This window comes from Dipodomys merriami, unplaced genomic scaffold (assembly GCF_024711535.1).
Source record: "Dipodomys merriami isolate MVZ:Mamm:240054 unplaced genomic scaffold, mDipMer1.0.p SCAF_202, whole genome shotgun sequence".
Lineage (NCBI taxonomy): Eukaryota > Metazoa > Chordata > Mammalia > Rodentia > Heteromyidae > Dipodomys > Dipodomys merriami.
The window spans coordinates 1813114-1833699 of NW_027203405.1; the positions used below are offsets into that span (position 1 = coordinate 1813114).

Consider the following 20586-nt stretch of genomic DNA (forward strand, 5'->3'; position numbering starts at 1 on the left):
AAAGATGTTACTTGTTCTGTCTGTCTAAAAACTGTGTATTTCATTCGAGAACCAAGAGAAGAGACGGGGAAAAAAGAAGCCAACAGAAGACCTATCTTTAGGGGTGAGGGGTAAACAAGCAGAAGTGCAGTTCAGCTTGTCATGCATGGTGGGACAGGCCCTGGGAGGAGTCCACGCATGGTAAAAGAGGGCAAGCTGATGCAAATGCAGTTCATCTAACCCTAAAGAGTCAGATTGGGTGTGTGGCCATTCCATAGAAGGGGCTGGGTGGCCCATCTTTGTTCTCTCTTTTCTCTGCAGATAGACACTGAAAACATGATGGTTAAAATGAGTGATGTGATGATCTGATTAGTATTGCTAAAACCTCCCCTTGGATGTGTTAACCTTAAAATTAGAAAGGACTTAAAAGAGGGCTAAAAAGTTATTTATATAATGTGGCTTACTTTCAATTATGTTCCACAATTAGGATGCTTTTAAAAGTTATAAAGGTGTTAAGTCTAGCTTCGTGATATAGTAAAGGTGACTGTAATTCTTGCATTAAGGAAAAATTGTCATTTGAGTTTAAAAATCTTAATGTGTGTCTGTTTTAAAACAAGCAACCAAGAGACAATGAGTGACACTTGGCCTCAAGATTTCAAGGGATCTTTTCAAAATGCAAATAAAAACTAAAGTATAAAATATTAAAGGTAATTAATAAGAGGTTTAAAGAAATAGAAATAGATTTTTGGATATAAAGTTTAAATATAAAATTGTTCTTAACATTGGCCTCAATGTGCACAAAGGAAAAATTAGGATTACCAAAATAATTGCTATTCTAGTTTGCTCTTATAGGTTTTTTAAGTTTCCAGCAAAGACCAGAGCAAAGCACAGAGTATTCTTACAAGTTGTCAGATGTAACTTTGACTCTTAATAAGTTTCAGGTAAGAGCATGCTTAAAAGCTACTTCTATGTTGACCACCTTGTTGCTTTTAATTGGAGTAAAATGGCCTTTTATAAGACTCACTGATCTGCAAACAGGTTCAAAGCCAGCCCGGGCACAAAAAGGTTCCTGTGAGACTGTCACCTCTATTCAGCCAGCAGAGTACTAGCCCTGGACTGAAGAGTCAGGGGACAGTACTCAAGCCCCAAGCTCGAGACTCACAGTGGCAGAGTACTAGCCCTGGACTGAAGAGTTAGGGGACAGCATTCAAGCCCCGAGTCTGGGACTCAAAATGGCAGAGTGCTAGCCTTAAGCTGTAGAGCTGAGGGACAGTGCTCAGGCCCCGAGTTCAAGTCCAGCGACCAGCTAAAGGGAAATGCCAATGAGGCATTTATCCCAATGTGGAGAAGACACTCCTGGGACAAAAGCAATGGAGGAGCATCCAGAGGCAGTAAAGCCACTGCTTGGATGGCAGAAATGTCAGATCCTAGAGTCATTTGTGCGTGGCCCTTCAAAACAGGTCAAAGCCGGGAGGTCATAGGAAAATAGTTTGGAAGCATGCCTAATGTTCATGACTACCTTGTAAGGGACAAGAACTTGCCAGTCCTCTGTGATAGTGAAAAGCTAATGTTATAAAATGTGGGGGATAGTTTAAATCTCAACCCCTTTATGTACCAAAAGCTCTAATTGGCAGTAATATTGAGCTGACACCAGCTACATGAAATTCATCTGCTCAGGAAAAAGTTTGTAAACCTGAGAGTGTGTTTCTATTGATATCTGTCTAAAGGCCTGCAAAAGTAATTTAGGCATTGTTGGGATCTTTAGAGATCACATTCCTAAGCCATCTAGGAAGATGCTTTTGCAAACCAGGGTGCTATACAAGCTACACTGCTGTAGCCGGAGAAAAGGTCTGTGCAGTTGTCAAAAGTTAAAATATTGTTCTTAATGACATCTAACCCTGATGGCCTCTTTGTAAAATAGGCTAAGGTTATAGGTTCCTGGCTAGGTAAGATCAACGCCCCTAAAGTCAGCTTGAAGAAGTTACAGAAGATGGACCTTCGCCCTTCTACCCCCAATTTAAGATCAAGGGCCCAGAGTCGGTTTTGGAGAAATGAGGCAAAATAGATGAAAAAAAAAAAAGGCATAAAAAATAATGTTAATTGTTGTAGGTGTTCAAGGTGTGGAGACTGCATCTGTCAGAGATGGTTGCAAGACTAAACCTTCTGAGCCTTCTGTGTCTATTTACAAAATATCTGGTTAGTAAAAAGGTTGTGGTTTTGGTAAATTGTCCTGGGCTATTGTTTAAAGATCTTAAAAACCAGCAGGATCAAAGCCTGCCAAGCCTATGCAATGTATCCTTAACCAGTTTGTGTAGGAATTTACAGCACAGCATGAGGTGTGACAGTCCCTTGGAGCCACTGAGAGACCCTGCTGCTGCTGCTGCTGCTGCTGCATACCCTAATGGGTAAAGTTCAACGACGGCCTGACAGCCACCTGGAGAAACTCCTGCCTGATTCCATCACCTGAGTCGGCTTCCTGGTTGACTGCTGCTAAATCTAAGATCTTGTGGGACATTCTTTTGGGTGATATCCAGAAACCCTCTATTCCCACAGTGGATACTGGGGACAAGAATATCACTGGCTTGCTTGTCTTAGACACTTCAGTGCATAGTGACTGAAAATCCACTCTATGGTCACAGCCTAGTTTGGCTCTGGTATGGTAATAACCTGAGTGTGTTATCAGTGGAGGTAATACTCTTAGCCTTAAAATCTAACAAGCTTCTGCATCACAGTGGTGCCTTAAGGCTGTTCTAAGATAAAGGTTCCGCAAGCCAAAGAAAAATTGGGCAGTTTTAAACTACAGCCACAAAGATGCTCAAAAAATCATAAAAAAAGAGGGTAGTAAAAAAAGCCTTAAAAAAAATGTAAGGGGCTCTGGTACTATTATTTTTGTTACAATCGGACCTTGTATACTCAACAGACTGGTGTCTTTTGTAAAAGAAAAAGATCAGCGCAGTCCTTCTATTAGTTCTGAGATCCAAATACCAAGCATTGAGAACAACTGACACCCCAAAAGATAATATAGAGACACCCCTACGACTGAGATAAGAACCCCCTAAATTTTAAGATTAAAATTAGCCCCCCAAAAATGGGGGAATAAAAGATTAAAAATTAGAGTTACATTTTACAATTGCTAACTGCTGGTTTTGCTTCTGTAAACTTGCTTGCGCTAGCACTGACCCTTCCCCTCCCTGGAGATATAAAAAAGGTTTCGGGGTCTAGGTGTTGGCCCTGGGACAAGCTCTGTAGTCGTAATTAAAGGGCTAACAAGTAAATTCCCTATATGGCCAAATGGGACCCAAGATAAGAAACAAGGAGTATGTTCCTCCACATTCCTGTGTAAAAACTCCCGATTTAGGGGGCTCAAGATAAGGGCCATTTGATGAGCCCAGCAGACTAGGCCAAGTGTTAACCACAAGCCTGTAACACTGTAGATTCCCTAACCCTTACCTCCCAGAGTGACTACCTCAGTTTGATCATCCACGCTAATTGTTTTATTACAAAGAGTGTTATAAACTTCCCCAGGTAGTATGACATTGATGTTGGGATATCCTCCTTTTCCCTGTGCAACAATGTTATTAATGTTTCTGCCTCCCTATACTCACAACAGAGCCAGGTTTTTGTTTGTGGCAATAATATGGCCTACACTGTACTTCCACAAAATTGGACAGGGGCTCTCTCAGCCGGGCCAAAAGTCAACTCTGGCCATTTTTATAAAAGGAGGGGGAATTGTTGGAGACCCGAAACCTGCCTGAGAATGCTCTGGCCTCTTTCAAACACTTAATTAACAAGTAGCCGTTCTCAGAAATTCCCAGGTGCACATTTAGATAACTTCCCATAACAAAATACATCTGGCTAGCCATAAAACTTCTCTTATCTCCATAAAAGAAATCACAGGAGATACCTTTAAGATTAGCACAATGGCCAAAAGGATAAGCACGACCCATCCCTGACCCCGGGACTCCTCACCCTTGCTTCTGCAAAGTTTTTTTCATTCTTTCCCTTCCCCTGTCCCTTCGGGTATATAAACCCTGCCTCACTTTAATAAAGCAGACCTTGACGCGACTCAGAGTGGCTCTGTCTTTCTTAATGCGCTTGGTCTCGATTCTCTCTCCCCCCCTTGGTTTTCAGGTGGTGCCCCCTCGGATCCCCCACTAAATTACCTGGCCTGCTGGACCAGGTCACCAGGGCACCCCCCCCAGCTCTGCACGCACACCCGCAGGTACGCCTTGCTCAGTCCCAGGGCACACCCCCCCAGCTCTGCACGCACACCCGCCTGTACGCCTTGCTCAGCCCCAGGGCACCCCCCCCAGCTCTGCACGCACACCCGCCGGTACGCCTTGCTCAGCCCCAGGGCACACCCCCCAGCTCTGCACGCACACCCGCCGGTACGCCTTGCTCAGCCCCAGGGCACCCCCTTCCCCCCCAGCTCTGCACGCACACCCGCAGGTATGCCTTGCCTTGCTCAGTCCCAGGGCACACCCTCCCCCCCCCCCCCCCCCCCGTGCCCCAGGCCTCTTCACTCTGAATGCCGCTGGCTCCTCCCTCCCTCAGCCCCAGGAATTCACGGTTGCACCCCAGTGGTGGCATTCAGCTGTGGGGTCCGGAAAGGACCCGGCGTCCCTGTCCCCCTGGCTAGGGGTCAGCGCCCACCGGCCTCCACCCTGGGGCGGCGCAGGGCGTCTGGGCACTGGCTGTTGGGCCGGCTGGAGCCACGGTGCAGTTATTCTCCTCTGATTCTGGCCGCCACGCCTTTGGACCTGAGCAAGAACATCCTCAAGAATGACACCCATGCCGGGAAAAATTTGTTTTTGACCAAATGACTGTGGCAGACATGGAAGGATTGACAGGGAAGGAGAGATTACGTTGAGGAAAGGTCACTGTCTCGTCTGAAGGGCAGGCCAGGAGGTCCCGCTGTGTAAGGGAAGCAGCTGCTCATGGCCTCGGTTAGTGAGAGCGCTGTGCACTCGGGGCGTGTCTGGAAACCAGCAGTGAAGAAGGTCAGACCCAACCTGCTTCTCCATGAGGAATGCGCATGGCTCCAGCGCCCCGGCCTCACACACGGCCCCGGCCTCACACACGGCCCCGGCCTCACACACCTCCCCAGCCTCACACACACGGCCCTGGCCTCACACACCTCCCCAGCCTCACACACACGGCCCTGGCCTCACACACCTCCCCAGCCTCACACACACGGCCCTGGCCTCACACACCTCCCCAGCCTCACACACACGGCCCTGGCCTCACACACCTCCCCAGCCTCACACACACGGCCCTGGCCTCACACACCTCCCCAGCCTCACACACACGGCCCTGGCCTCACACACCTCCCCAGCCTCACACACACGGCCCTGGCCTCACACACCTCCCCAGCCTCACACACACGGCCCTGGCCTCACACACCTCCCCAGCCTCACACACACGGCCCTGGCCTCACACACCTCCCCAGCCTCACACACACGGCCCTGGCCTCACACACCTCCCCAGCCTCACACACACGGCCCTGGCCTCACACACCTCCCCAGCCTCACACACACGGCCCTGGCCTCACACACCTCCCCAGCCTCACAGACGGCCCCGGCCTCACACACCTCCCCCCCAGCCTCACATACCTCCCCGGCCTCACACACCTCCCCCCCCTCACACACCTCCCCCCCCCCACACACCTCCCCCCCCCTCACACCCCGCCCCAGCCTCACACACCTCCCCCCCCCTCACACCCCGCCCCAGCCTCACACCCCGCCCCGGCCTCACACGCAGCCCCGGCCTCACCCCCCCCCTCACACACACCCCGCCCCGGCCTCACACCCCCCCCTCCGCCTCACACACACCCCGCCCCCGCCCTCCCCAGCCTCACCCCGCGCCGCCCCGCCCCTCGCGCCGCCCCGCCCCTCGCCCCGCCCCGCCCCTCGCCCCGCCCCTCACGCCGCTCTCCCCCCCCCCCCCCCCCCCCCCCCCCCGCCGTTCCGCACACACCGGGCAGGGCTGTGGGGGATCTTGACGTCCCCACACCTTGGACCAACGTGAGCCATCGAGGAGCATCGAGGAGCGGGGTTTCCCAGCGCCTGCCGGCAGTGACCACCCCGCCCCCTCCCGTCCCTTCAAGCCTGCTTTGTGTTCTCCTGGGGACCTCTGCCCGCACTGCCCACCCTCTGCTGGCCTCAGCCACCGAGTTCCTGCACCTGCCAGTCCACCTGCCATCGCCACACACCACCTCCCCTCCCTCCCCTCCCCTCTGCTCCCCTCCCCTCCCCTCCCCTCTGTTCCCCTCCCTCCCCTCCCCTCCCCTCTGTTCCCCTCCCTCCGCTCCCCTCCCTCCGCTCCCTCCCCTCCCCTCCGCTCCCTCCCCTCCCCTCTGTTCCCCTCCGCTCCCTCCCCTCCCCTCTGCCCTCCTCCCCTCCGCTCCCTCCCCTCCCCTCCGCTCCCCTCCCTCAGCTCCCCTCCCCTCTGTTCCCCTCCCTCCGCTCCCTCCCCTCCCCTCCGCTCCCCTCCCTCCGCTCCCTCCCCTCCCCTCTGTTCCCCTCCGCTCCCTCCCCTCCCCTCCGCCCTCCTCCCCTCCGCTCCCCTCCCCTCTGTTCCCCTCCCTCCGCTCCCCTCCCCTCCCCTCTGTTCCCCTCCCTCCCCTCCCCTCCCCTCCCCTCCCTCCCCTCTCCTCCCTCCCCTCCGCTCCCTCCCCTCCCCTCTGCCCTCCTCCCCTCCCTCCGCTCCCCTCTTCTCCCCTCTGTTCCCCTCCCCTCCCCTCTGTTCCCCTCCCTCCGGTCCCCTCCCCTCCCCTCCCTCCCCTCCCCTCTGTTCCCCTCCCTCCCCTCCCCTCCCCTCTCCTCCCCTCCCTCCAGTCCCCCCTCCCTCCAGTCCCCCCTCCCCTCCCCTCTGTTCCGCTCCCTCCCCTCCCCTCCCCAGGACCCCCCCCCCCCCCCCCCCGCACTGTCAGGGGCCAGGTGTTGGGCAGCTCCCGTCTCCAGCTGCACATGTCCATTCTCTCACTCTGACACGGCCTGTGCCCGAACAGTGTGCAGAGAAGGTGGGAAGGGCTGGGTCTTCTGGGGCGGGGCGGGGGTCTCCTGGAGGAGGGAAGCGTGGGGGCAGGGAGCAGAGGGAGGGGAGTGGAGGGGAGGGGAGCGGAAGGGAGGGGAGCAGAGGGGAGGGGAGGAGGGCAGAGGGGAGGGGAGGGGAGCGGAGGGGAGCAGAGGGAGGGGAGGGAGGGGAGGTGGTGTGTGGCGATGGCAGGTGGACTGGCAGGTGTACAAACTCGGTGGCTGAGGCCAGGAGAGGGTGGGCAGTGTGGGCAGAGGTCCCCAGGAGAACACAAAGCAGACTTGAAGGGACGGGAGGGGGCGGGGGGGGGCGGCTGGGTGTGGCGCAGGGAGTTTCCTGGGCTCTGCAGGCAAGGGTGTAAGCCCACTCTGAACCCTGCCTCCTGCAGCTGGCTGGGCCTGCTTCCGTGGCAGAGTCAGAGCCAGGCCGTGGCTCCACTGCTTTAGGGCCACGCAGGCTGAGCTTTTTGCAGGGCTCTTCACTACAACAGTTACATTCCACAGCTGACCGTATGGATGTCACCAGAACAGTTACATCCCACAGCCGACTGGACGGATGTCACCAGAACAGTTACATCCCACAGCCGACTGGACGGATGTCACCAGAACAGTTACATCCCACAGCCGACTGGACGGATGTCACCAGAACAGTTACATCCCACAGCCGACTGGACGGATGTCACTGGGTTTATCGTGTGCACTTGGTGTGGTCCTTGGTCTTTCTAAGACTGAATGTGGGATGCACTGAAAATCCTTCTCTTGCCCGCCAATGGCAAGGGCTGGACCCGCGACTCGGTGAGGGTGCCCGTGTGCCCAAGGCCAAGGGGCAGCTGTCCAGGGGAGCAGGGCCCCCGGCAGGCCAGTGCCTTGCGCGCAGCCCGCCCTCCCCGGAAGGACGCACCCCAGCCGTCTGTCATCTCAGACTGCCGGCCCTGCGTTCCAGTCTCCAGTCCCTGGAGCTTGGCAGCATGCCCAGGAGCGTCCTCGGTGGCCAGAGGGACCGAGCCTCCAACCGGGTGAGGGGACAGCCCAGAGAGACGCGAGGGCCCAGGGCCAGGCAGAGCAGGGTGGACAGCGGTGCCTCCTGGCACGGAGGTCGGAGCAGCCGGTCCTGACAGCCGTCACCTGGGCACCACCCCAGTCACCACCCACCCCCGAACCGCAGCTCACAACCCCACCCCCTCCCGACCACCCCCGAACCCCGGGTCACCACCCACCCCAAACCCCGGGTCACCACCCAGCCCCCCGACCACCCCCCGAACCCCGGATCACCACCCACCCCAAACCCCGAGTCATCACCCACCCCCAGAACCCCAAGTCACAACCCCACCCCCCCAAACCCCGGGTCACCACCCACCCCCAAACCCCGGGTCACCACCCACCCCCCCAAACCCCGGGTCACCACCCACCCCAAACCTCGAGTCATCACCCACCCCCGAATCCCGGGTCACAACCCCACCCCCCCAAACCCCGGGTCACCACCCACCCCCCCGACCACCCCCCGAACCCCGGATCACCACCCACCCCCAAACCCCGGGTCACCACCCACCCCCGAATCCCGGGTCACCACCCACCCCACTGAACCCCGGGTCACCACCCCCCCCAAACCCCGGGTCACCACCCACCCCCCCGACCACCCCCCAAACCCTGGATCACCACCCACCCCCCCGACCACCCCCCGAACCCCGGATCACCACCCACCCCCCCAACCACCCCCCGAACCCCGGATCACCACCCACCCTCCCAAACCCCCGGTCACCACCCACTCCCCCAACCCTGGGTCACCACCCACCCTCCCGACCACCCCCCCAACCCTGGGTCACCACCCACTCCCCCGAACCCCGAGTCACCACCCACCCCCCTGAACCCCGGGTCACCACCCACCCCCCCGACCACCCCCCGAACCCCGGATCACCACCCACCCCCCAACCCTGGGTCACCACCCACCCCCCCAAACCCCGGGTCACCACCCACCCCCCCGACCACCCCCCTGAACCCCGGATCACCACCCATCCTCCCGAACCCCCGGTCACCACCCACCCCCCCAAACCCTGAGTCACCACCCACCCCCCTGAACCCCGAGTCACCACCCACCCCCCTGAACCCCGAGTCACCACCCACCCACCCCCTCAAACCCCGGGTCACCACCCACCCCCCCCAAACCCCGGGTCACCACCCACCCCCCCCAACCCCGGGTCACCACCCACCCCCAACCCCAGGTTACCACCCACCCCAAACCCCGAGTCACCACCCACCCCCAAAACCCTGGTCACCTCCCACTGAACCCTTATTTACATGACTCAAGTCTACAGAAGAAATGTAGAACAGAGCTGGGAGGTCAAAGCAGCAGTGACCAGAGCTCCAGACAGGACAACAGGGCCTCCTGCTGCCTGGCTTTCAGATCCCGCTACAGCGGCCTGACCTGGCACACCAGCCTACTCCAAAGGGGTGTGTGACACATACCCAGAAGGGTGTGCGTGCACAGGGAAGGGTGTGCGTGTGCACAGGGAAGGGTGTGTGTGTGATGGACAGGGAAGGGTGTGTGTGTGCACAGGGAAGGGTGTGCGTGCACAGGGAAGGGTGTGTGTGTGCACAGGGAAGGGTGTGCGTGCACAGGGAAGGGTGTGTGTGTGCACAGGGAAGGGTGTGCGTGTGCACAGGGAAGGGTGTGTGTGTGATGGACAGGGAAGGGTGTGTGTGTGCACAGGGAAGGGTGTGTGTGTGTGATGCACAGGGAAGGGTGTGTGTGTGCACAGGGAAGGGTGTGTGTGTGTGATGCACAGGGAAGGGTGTGTGTGTGCACAGGGAAGGGTGTGTGTGTGCACAGGGAAGGGTGTGTGTGTGTGCACAGGGAAGGGTGTGTGTGTGTGTGCACAGGGAAGGGTGTGTGTGTGATGCACAGGGAAGGGTGTGTGTGCGCAGGGAAGGGTGTGTGTGTGATGCACAGGGAAGGGTGTGTGTGTGTGCACAGGGAAGGGTGTGTGTGTGTGCACAGGGAAGGGTGTGTGTGTGATGCACAGGGAAGGGTATGTGTGTGCACAGGGAAGGGTGTGTGTGATGCACAGGGAAGGGTGTGTGTGTGCACAGGGAAGGGTGTGTGTGATAGACAGGGAAGGGTGTGTGTGTGCACAGGGAAGGGTGTGTGTGTGCACAGGGAAGGGTGTGTGTGCACAGGGAAGGGTGTGTGTGTGCACAGGGAAGGGTGTGCGTGTGTGTGCACAGGGAAGGGTGTGTGTGATGGACAGGGAAGGGTGTGTGTGTGCACAGGGAAGGGTGTGTGTGATGCACAGGGAAGGGTGTGTGTGTGTGATGCACAGGGAAGGGTGTGTGTGTGCACAGGGAAGGGTGTGTGTGTGGACAGGGAAGGGTGTGTGTGTGTGATGCACAGGGAAGGGTGTGTGTGTGCACAGGGAAGGGTGTGTGTGTGCACAGGGAAGGGTGTGTGTGCACAGGGAAGGGTGTGTGTGCACAGGGAAGGGTGTGTGTGCACAGGGAAGGGTGTGTGTGTGCACAGGGAAGGGTGTGTGTGTGCACAGGGAAGGGTGTGTGTGCACAGGGAAGGGTGTGTGTGTACACAGGGAAGGGTGTGTGTGTGCACAGGGAAGGGTGTGTGTGCACAGGGAAGGGTGTGTGTGTGCACAGGGAAGGGTGTGTGTGATGCACAGGGAAGGGTGTGTGTGTGCACAGGGAAGGGTGTGTGTGATGCACAGGGAAGGGTGTATGTGCACAGGGAAGGGTGTGTGTGTGTGCACAGGGAAGGGTGTGTGCACAGGGAAGGGTGTGTGTGTGCACAGGGAAGGGTGTGTGTGTGATCTGGTTTGGCACATGGAACCTGTTCACGTTGGCTCACAGGAAGTTGGTTAGTCCTCATAGAAATGGGAACAGACACATGACACAGGGTCTGCATGTCCTGCTTTGTTTTCTGACAGAAGACAGGGGGCACCAGACTCCCTGTAGGCCCCGGCCCCTCCCCAGGGAGATCCTCCCCCCCTGTGTGGCCAGAAACCCCGGGGCTGAGTTGTGGGCAGAGGGAGGGCAGCCAGCCCTGTGCCGGGGGTGGGCAGGGCAGGCCGCCCCCAATCCAGCCTCTGGGATTCCCCGTGTGTGCAGAGGGGCAGGGAGGTGGCCGGGACCAGGGTGGGCCTTCTCCTTCCTGGGTGCGGGTGCTTCCAGGCCCTCTTCCCTGGGCTGCCATGCTTGAGCTCGCCGGCACTGGGACCCAGCACCGCCTCGGGCACTAGGCGCAGAGTCTCCTGTGCACAGCAGGAAGGGGGCAGGGCTCCATGGGCATCTGGACCGGATCCAGGATCCACAGCAGGCTCTGAAGGGCTGCCTGGACCCGGCCTCCGGCTGGGATCTGCTTCCTCCCAGGGCCTGATCCCCCCAGGATCTGCTCCCCCCCCATCTGCTCTCTCCCGGGGCCTGCTCCTCCCTCCCTGGATCTGCTCCCTCCCCGGGCCTGCTCCCTCCCGGGGCCTGCTCCTCCCTCCCCCCCATCTGCTCCCTCCCGGGATCTGCTCCCTCCCGGGATCTGCTCCCTCCCGGGATCTGCTCCCTCCCCGGGACCTGCTCCCTCCCGGGATCTGCTCCCTCCCGGGATCTGCTCCCTCCCGGGATCTGCTCCCTCCCGGGATCTGCTCCCTCCCGGGATCTGCTCCCTCCCCGGGACCTGCTCCCTCCCGGGATCTGCTCCCTCCCGGGATCTGCTCCCTCCCGGGATCTGCTCCCTCCCCGGGACCTGCTCCCTCCCGGGATCTGCTCCCTCCCCGGGACCTGCTCCCTCCCGGGACCTGCTCCCTCCCGGGACCTGCTCCCTCCCGGGATCTGCTCCCTCCCGGGATCTGCTCCTTCCTGGGATCTGCTCCCTCCCGGGGCCTGCTCCCTCCCGGGATCTGCTCCCTCCTGGGACCTGCTCCCTCCCGGGACCTGCTCCCTCCCGGGCCTCCTCCTCCCTCCCAGGCCTCCCCCTGGACTCCAGGGGTTTGAGTCCACCCCCCCCCATCCCGCACAGTCACTGTTCAGCTCCCAGCATGGAGGCCGAGTCCTCCTCATGTTGGCGGGAGGCAGAGGAGGCCCTGGCTCAGGCCCAAACTTGGTGGACACCCCGGGCCTGGTGGCTCTGGCTGCATGAGCCCGGCGGCAGTGGGGCGTCCAGGCGCCCTCAGCCAGGGCCAGGCCAGAAACCGCGGGGTCCGTCCTCCACCCGCCCACCACGGTGCGGTCCCACAGTCCCACCCGTACCGCCAGCTGCGGCTCACCTGCTCAAGCCTGTGTAAACTCTCCTAGCCAGGGTTCCAGCCACCAGGACTGAGAAGAGGAGAGCGACCATCACCCCCACCAGCGTCCACGGCCGCAGCTCCCCGCCTGGGCGCTTTGTCTTTGTGCCTGCAGGGGAGCGGGACCGGCAGGCACGGCTGGCTCTGCTGCCCATCACTGGCTGGCATGGCTCGGTCCCTGCCCCCCAGTGACCACCAGAGGGCAGAGGGCGCCCCTGGCCTCCCTCCCTGGCCTCCCCCCCTCCCTCCCTGGCCTCCCCCCCTCCCTCCCTGGCCTCCCTCCCTGGCCTCCCTCTCCAGCCTCCCTCCCCGACCTCCCTCCCCGACCTCCCTTCCCAGCCCCTCCCTTGCCTCCCTCCCCAGCCTCCCTCCCCAGCCCCTCCCCGGCCTCCCTCCCTTGCCTCCCTCCCCAGCCCCTCCCTGGCCTCCCTCCCCAGCCCCTCCCTGGCCTCCCTCCCCAGCCCCTCCCCAGCCTCCCTCCCCAGCCCCTCCCCAGCCTCCCTCCCCAGCCTCCCTCCCCAGCCCCTCCCTGGCCTCCCTCCCCAGCCCCTCCCCGGCCTCCCTCCCTGGCCTCCCTCCCCAGCCTCCCTCCCCAGCCCCTCCCTGGCCTCCTTCCCCAGCCTCCCTCCCCAGCCCCTTCCCCAGTCCCTCCCCAGCCTCCCTCCCCAGCCTCCCTCCCCAGCCCCTCCCTGGCCTCCCTCCCCAGCCTCCCTCCCCAGCCCCTCCCTAGCCTCCTTCCCCAGCCTCCCTCCCCAGCCCCTCCCCCGGCCTCCCTCCCCAGCCCCTCCCCGGCCTCCCTCCCCAGCCCCTCCCTGGCCTCCCTCCCCAGCCTCCCTCCCCAGCCCCTCCCTGGCCTCCTTCCCCAGCCTCCCTCCCCAGCCCCTCCCCAGCCTCCCTCCCCAGCCCCTCCCCGGCCTCCCTCCCCAGCCCCTCCCCAGCCTCCCTCCCCAGCCCCTCCCCCGGCCTCCCTCCCCAGCCCCTCCCCGGCCTCCCTCCCGGGCCTCCCTCCCCAGCCCCTCCCCAGCCTCCCTCCCCAGCCCCTCCCTGGCCTCCCTCCCCAGCCTCCCTCCCCAGCCTCCCTCCCCAGCCCCTCCCTGGCCTCCTTCCCCAGCCTCCCTCCCCAGCCTCCCTCCCCAGCCTCCCTCCCCAGCCTCCCTCCCCAGCCCCTCCCCGGCCTCCCTCCCCAGCCCCTCCCTGGCCTCCCTCCCCAGCCCCTCCCCGGCCTCCCTCCCCAGCCTCTCCCTGGCCTCCTTCCCCAGCCTCCCTCCCCAGCCCCTCCCCCGGCCTCCCTCCCCAGCCCCTCCCCGGCCTCCCTCCCCAGCCTCCCTCCCCAGCCCCTCCCCGGCCTCCCTCCCCAGCCCCTCCCCGGCCTCCCTCCCAGGCCTCCCTCCCCAGCCCCTCCCCGGCCTCCCTCCCAGGCCTCCCTCCCCAGCCCCTCCCCGGCCTCCTTCCCCAGCCCCTCCCTGGCCTCCTTCCCCAGCCCCTCCCCAGCCTCCCTCCCCAGCCCCTCCTTGGCCTCCACCTCACCTGTAACATGTAGAATGATGACTCTGCTGTTTCTCTGGTGTCCATACAAATGCCACAGGTACAGCCCGGCGTGGCTGTCCTGGGCGGCCCTGACCACCAGCTGGGCCTGGCCCCCCTGGACCTGGAGCTGCCACTCGCCCCGGGAGAAGTGGCCAGGGGCGTCCTCACTGAAGACGGTCCTGTTCACCCCGTGGGCGCTCAGCTGGATGGTGATGTGGGTGATTGGGTTGGAGAGGTTGCAGGTCATCACCGCGCGCTGACCCCTGGCCACAGAGACCACGCCCTCGGTGCACACGGGGTCATCCCGGCCTGGGGGGAGGTCCCGTGTGTCAGGGCCTCCTGGGGACGCCATGGGCTCCACATCACACAGGCGGGCAGGAGGCGGGCCGTGCCGGTATCCCCTGCTCACCGCAGAACCCGGTCTGCCTGGCCCGGCCCGGCCGGCTCTGGGCTGCGGGGACACTGCGGCCGCTGGACGGGCCCGGCCCATGCAGAGCAAAGGCTCCCAACAGAGCCCGACCCCCAGCCCGTAGACACGCGTCTCCGCGGCCCACCGACGTGCTGGGGTCCTCACGGCGCTCCCCGTGGCTCTCTCTGCCGTCCCCAGGGCCCGCGGCTGCTGACAGCCACTTCTCCCCGCCAGGGCCCAGGCCGGTCTGCCCCCGGCCCCCGCAGCGCCCAGGGAGGGACCCCAGACTTACTTCCGCTCTGAGTGTTCAGTGAGGAGGCCAGCAGCAGGAGCGCTCCAAGCACCCGGGAAAAGCGGCCAGGGACCGCCGGGCAGCCGGTCATCGTGACGGGGCTCGGGCCACCAGGCCCTCGATGTCCGCTCGGGGACGCTGCCTGCAGGGACGCCTCCTGTCAGTCGAGGGTCAGGCAGCCTCGGCCGACCTCTTCACGGCCCATCACGGCCCGGGGCCTGGGCCTCCAGCTCCCCACTCTCTACCCCGTCCCCCAGCATGGCGCCGGCCGGTGGTGTGGGGCCGTCGAGCCAGCTACGCAGGAGGCTGAGGGCATGAGGGCACGGTCGGAAGCCAGCTCAAGGTCACAGTCAGTAGCCAGCTCATGCGACAAGGTCCAGCAGACTCCACCTCCTGCTGACCAGCACAAGGCTGGCCTGGAGGGCGGCTGCGGCCCAGACCGGTGCTGACATCACAGCCAGCGCGGGCACCGTGGTGCACCGGCTCCCCTGCTGTGTGCAGGAAGGCAGGAAGACGGCCGAGGCTGCTTGGCCAGCCGCGTCTCAAGCAGCACAGAACAGTGATGGAGACCAGGAGGAAGCCAGGGAGCCATCTCACGGCAGCAAGAGAGCTGGGGCGTCGGGCCCGGGCCCTGGGCTTGTCCTGAAGCTCCACACTGACGTAGGCAAAGCTGCGCCCAGCTGCTTCCTGGGGAGCAGCATCATGTGACAGAGGATTGTCCCTGTGTCCTGTGGTCACGTGTCCCTGTGTCCTGTGGTCACGTGTCCCTGTGTCCTGTGGTCTGTGGCCACGTGTCCCCGTGTCCTATGGTCACGTGTCCCTGTGTCCTGTGGTCTGTGGTCACGTGTCCCTGTGTCCTGTGGTCACATGTCCCTGCAGTCTGTGATCACGTGTCCCTGTATCTCTGCAGTCTGTGGCCATGTGTCCCTGTGGTCTGTGGTCATGTGTCCCGGTGTCCTGTGGTCTGTGGTCATGTGTCCCCGTGTCCTGTGGCCACGAGTCCCTGTGTCCTGTGGTCACATGTCCCTGTGGTCTGTGATCTGTGGTCACGTGTCCCTATGTCTTTGCGGTCTGCGGTCTGTGATCTGTGGTCATGTGTCCCCGTGGTCTGTGATCTGTGGTCACGTGTCCCTGTCTCTGCGGTCTGTGGTCATGTGTCCCTGTGTCCTGTGGTCACGTGTCCCTGTGATCTGTGGTCACGTATCCCTGTGTCCCTGTGGTCTGTGGTCATGTGTCCCTGTGTCCTGTGGTCACGTGTCCCTGTGATCTGTGGTCATGTGTCCCTGTGGTCTGTGATCACATGTTCCTGTGTCCCTGTGTCCTGTGGTCATGTGTCGCCATGGTCTGTGGTCACGTGTCCCTGTGTTTCTGCGGTCCGTGGTCATGTATCCCTGTGGTCTGTGATCTGTGGTCATGTGTCCCTGTCTCTGCGGTCTGTGGTCACGTGTCCCTGTGTCCTGTGGTCACGTGTCCCTGTGGTCTGTGATCACGTGTCCCTGTCTCTGCGGTCTGTGGGCACATGTCCCTGTGGTCTGTGGTCACGTGTCCCTGTGTCTCTGCGGTCTGTGGTCATGTGTCCCTGTGGTCTGTGGTCACATGTCCCTGTGGTCTGTGGTCACATGTCCCCATGTCCTGTGGTCACGTGTCCCCACAGCTGTGGGCATGTGTCCCTGTGGTCACATGTCCCCGTGGTCTGTGGTCACGTGCCCGTGTCCCCGTGTCCTGTGGTCATGTGTCCCTGTGTCCTGTGGTCACGTGTCCCCGTGGTCTGTGGGCACATGTCCCTGTGGTCTGTGGTCACGTGTCACTGTGTCCCTGTGGTCTGTGGTCACGTGTCCCTGTGGTCTGTGGTCACATGTCCCCGTGTCCTGTGGTCATGTGTCCCCACAGCCGTGGGCACGTGTCCCTGTGTTCCTGTGTCCTGTGGTCATGTGTCCCCATGGTCTGTGGTCACGTGTCCTCGTGTCCTGTGGTAACGTGTCCCTGTGTCTTGTGGTCACGTGTCCCTGTGGTCTGTGTCCTGTGGTCATGTGTCCCCACAGCTGTGGGCACGTGTCCCTGTGTTCCTGTGTCCTGTGGTCATGTGTCCCCATGGTCTGTGGTCACGTGTCCTCGTGTCCTGTGGTAACGTGTCCCTGTGTCCTGTGGTCACGTGTCCCTGTGGTCTGTGTCCTGTGGTCACGTGTCCCTGTGTCCTGTGGTCATGTGTCCCCATGGTCTGTGGTCACGTGTCCCTGTGGTCTGTGGTCACGTGTCCCTGTGTCCTGTGGTCATGTGTCCCTGTGTCCTGTGGTCACGTGTCCCTGTGTCCTGTGTTCACGTGCCCCTGTGGTCTGTGATCACATGTCCCTGTGGTCTGTGGTCACGTGTCCCTGTGTCCTGTGGTCATGTGCCCCTGTGTCCTGTGGTCATGTGTCCCCATGGTCTGTGGTCACGTGTCCCTGTGTCCTGTGGTCACGTGTCCCCATGTCCTGTGCTCACATGTCCCCACAGCCGTGGGCACGTGTCCCTGTTCCTGGGACACTGCCACGCCGCCTCCAGCGCCCGGGCAGCTGGTGGCTGTGGGAGCTGCTGTCCTCCTGACGCTTGCTGTCACGCATGTCCCAGACGCAGGCCGCCATTCTCATGGCACTGTCTGTCTGTCTTGTCCTTTCTGGTTTGAGGAAGCTGTGTTTTAATGAAGCAAATGCTCGGCCCTCCCACCGGCCTATTTGTTCTGTGGCGAATCCTCGCTCTCCTCTTCTGCGGCTCGGGGAGAGTGGAGATACTGCCATCAGTTCTCTTGGTGTGTCTTTTCCTTCAAAGATCTAAGATTGTGGCTTAATTTGTTAACATTCGTTTTAAAATGTAAACCGGGCGCTGGTGGCTCACGCCTGTAATCCTAGCTACTCAGGAGGCTGAGATCTGAGGATCGCGGTTCAAAGCCAGCCCGGGCAGGAGAGACCGTGAGACTCCTATCTCAAATAAACCACCAGAAAACCGGAAGTGGCGCTGTAGCTCAAGTGGTAGAGCGCTCGCCTTGAGCTGAAGAGCTGAAGGACAGCGCCCAGGCCCAGAGTTCAAGCCCCACGACCGACAAAAAAAAAAAAAAAAAAAAAAAAAAAAAAAAAGTGTCCAAGACGTCCTGGGCTCTGAAGATTCCAATCCTATGTGACGACCATTTGTAGGTAGCACGTGGCAGGGCCCACCTCCACCTTCTTCCTGAAGGAGGACTCATGCCCAGGATGCACGCGTGCTTCCCAGGGCCTCCGCCTTCACCCGGGCCCGGCCCGACCCCGGCCCTGCCTCAGCCATCCCCTCCCCGCATCCAGCTGGCGTGAGCGGCTTGCCCTCTGAGCTCACACCTGCCGGGGAGGCTCTTCTCTGGGCTCCTCTTCCTTTCCTTGCATCTGCTTTCCAGCCAGAACATCAGCTCATTCTGCTCTACTTTGAGAAGCAGGAATTTCTGATGGGCTGCTCAACCCTGCCAGGACCCACCCGGGTCACGTGACCGAGGCAACGTCGCCAGAGCCGTGGCTTCGCGCTTGGCCCACTGACTATCTCCAGCATCAGCAGAAATAGTTCACCCATTGCTGGGAGCTTGCGTAAATGGCCAGCTCTGGTGAGGTGCGGCAACGCTCCTGAGGCTGAGATTTTCTAGCTAAGATCTTATCTCTCAGCTCCCCCTCTGTCCTGATTTCATGACACTGCCCCTACCACGGCAGTTCTTCTAGGACACAAAATGGCCCCAGCAACCTTGGTGCCCATGGCTTCCATGCTGGGGGTCGGGGGTCTCCAGGGACCAGGCCCCGCCACGCCCAAGGCCACCTGTGTCCTGTGCAGGGGAGGGCCGTACCTGCCATCCTCCCCCCCAGGAGGCCCACCCTTGCTGGAAACACCCCTAGTGCCCAGCACAGCTGGGGGAGCCGGCCCCGCCCTTCCTGTCCCCAGAGCTCGGGGACGTCGGCCCGGCATGGGCAGCCTGGACCCCCTTCCTGTCCCCAGTGCTGTGGTGCAGGTGGGTGTGTAGGATTCAGAGCGAGGGCTAGTGCCCGTGTGAGGGGACGCAGCCGTCTGCCCACAGGGCCGTGTGTGTGTGTGTGTGTGTGTGTGTGTGTGTGTGTGTGTGTGTGAACCCAGGCCTGTGTGCAGGAACTGTTGTGACACAGGCTCAGATCAGCTCTGTGCCCCACCCTGGGGTCTGCGGCCAGGAAGGGTGGGACCGGCCCCTCATCCTGCTTATCCCGCTGCCTGGGCCCCTGGAGAGCCGAGGCCCAGGCCTCAGGGGACACCGGACCTCCAAAGGCAGCCGCTCATCCGTCTCCCATGTGTCCTGCTTTCTAGCGCCTGTGGTGGCCCTGACCCTGCTCGTGCTCTGGGCCTGGCTGTGCGGCTCAGCCGGAGGCCGTGCCCAGAATCCCCTCCCCAGGCCCCTCGCACCTGGGTGCACCGACCCCCCCCCTCACCCCTCCACTCACCTCCCCTCCTCCAGCCGGCTCTCCAGCGTGTCTGTTGCCACCAGCTCCCAAGCCTGCCCAGCCCAGAGGAAGACCAGAAGAGGAAGACGAAGGCGGGAGGCAGGCCCCGGGCAGGTCCGGCCCATCTGGGAAGCTGGTGGAATTCCAGGAACTGCCTGTGTCCACAGAAAAGTGCCATGACTTTTCCTAATGGTTTGCTCGTTATGCATTTTAATTAGAAGTTGTGCATTAGCTGTTTACTCACAGGAAACAGGAGGAGGGCCGGAGTTTCATAGGGAGTCAGTCCATAGCTGGGTTGGTCCTTGCTCACGGACTCAAGGACTGCTCCTCGGGAAGGCCAGTAGATCACTCCCTACTGGGGTCAGGGCAAGCAGGACACGGTCATGCAGGGGACACGGTCAGCAGGACCTGCTGTGTGCTGGGGACAGGAGGGGACACGGTCAGCAGGACCTGCTGTGTGCTGGGGACAGGCAGGGGACACGGTCAGCAGGACCTGCTGTGTGCTGGGGACAGGCAGGGGACACGGTCAGCAGGACCTGCCGTGTGCTGGGGACAGGAGGGGACACGGTCAGCAGGACCTGCTGTATGCTGGGGACAGGAGGGGACACGGTCAGTAGGACCCACCATGTGCTGGGGACAGGAGGGGACACGGTCAGCAGGACCCGCCGTGTGCTGGGGACAGCAGGGGACACGGTCAGCAGGACCCGCCGTATGCTGGGGACAGCAGGGGACACGGTCAGCAGGACCCACTGTGCACTGGGGACAGGTAGGGGACACGGTCAGCAGGACCCGCCATGTGCTGGGGACAGGCAGGGGACATGGACAGCAGGACCTGCCGTGTGCTGGGGACAGGCAGGGGACACGGTCAGCAGGACCCGCCGTGCACTGGGGACAGGCAGGGGACATGGACAGCAGGACCTGCCGTGTGCTGGGGACAGGCAGAGGACACGGTCAGCAGGACCCGCCGCCGTGTGCTGGGGACAGGAGGGGACACGGTCAGCAGGACCCGCCGTGTGCTGGGGACAGGTAGGGGACATGGTCAGCAGGACCCGCCATGTGCTGGGGACAGGCAGGGGACATGGACAGCAGGACCCGCCGTGTGCTGGGGACAGGCAGGGGACACGGTCAGCAGGACCCGCCGTGCACTGGGGACAGGCAGGGGACATGGACAGCAGGACCTGCCATGTGCTGGGGACAGGCAGGGGACATGGACAGCAGGACCTGCCGTGTGCTGGGGACAGGGGGGGACACGGTCAGCAGGACCTGCCGTGTGCTGGGGACAGGCAGGGGACACGGTCAGCAGGACCTGCCGTGGGCTGGGGACAGGCAGGGGACACGGTCAGCAGGACCCACTGTGTGCTGGGGACAGCAGGGGACACGGTCAGCAGGACCCGCCGTGTGCTGGGGACAGGAGGGGACACGGTCAGCAGGACCTGCTGTGTGCTGGGGACAGGCAGGGGACATGGACAGCAGGACCGGCTGTGCACTGGGGACAGGCAGGGGACACGGTCAGCAGGACCCACTGTGTGCTGGGGACAGGCAGGGGACACGGTCAGCAGGACCCACTGTGTGCTGGGGACAGGCAGGTTACACGGTCAGCAGGACCCGCTGT

General features: G+C 61.6%; 1 protein-coding gene across 2 annotated transcripts in view; it reads right to left on the reverse strand.

The window, feature by feature from the left end:
* Positions 1–19042, reverse strand: part of LOC138833283 (secreted and transmembrane protein 1-like) — a 21713-nt gene extending 2671 nt beyond the window's left edge. The window contains exons 1-5 of one of the 2 annotated variants that reach the window (XM_070031716.1): positions 18975–19042; positions 14518–14659; positions 13817–14125; positions 12272–12398; positions 10909–11266 (exon numbers count right to left, since the gene is read on the reverse strand). In XM_070031716.1, coding sequence (XP_069887817.1) covers positions 11251–11266; positions 12272–12398; positions 13817–14125; positions 14518–14608 — 543 coding nt within the window. In that variant the 5' untranslated portion in view covers positions 14609–14659; positions 18975–19042 and the 3' untranslated portion in view covers positions 10909–11250. Of the gene's footprint in view, positions 1–10908; positions 11267–12271; positions 12399–13816; positions 14126–14517; positions 14660–18974 lie in introns of those variants that run through there. The other variant, XM_070031715.1, reaches the window with a different exon arrangement.
* Positions 19043–20586: the final 1544 nt, after the last annotated feature.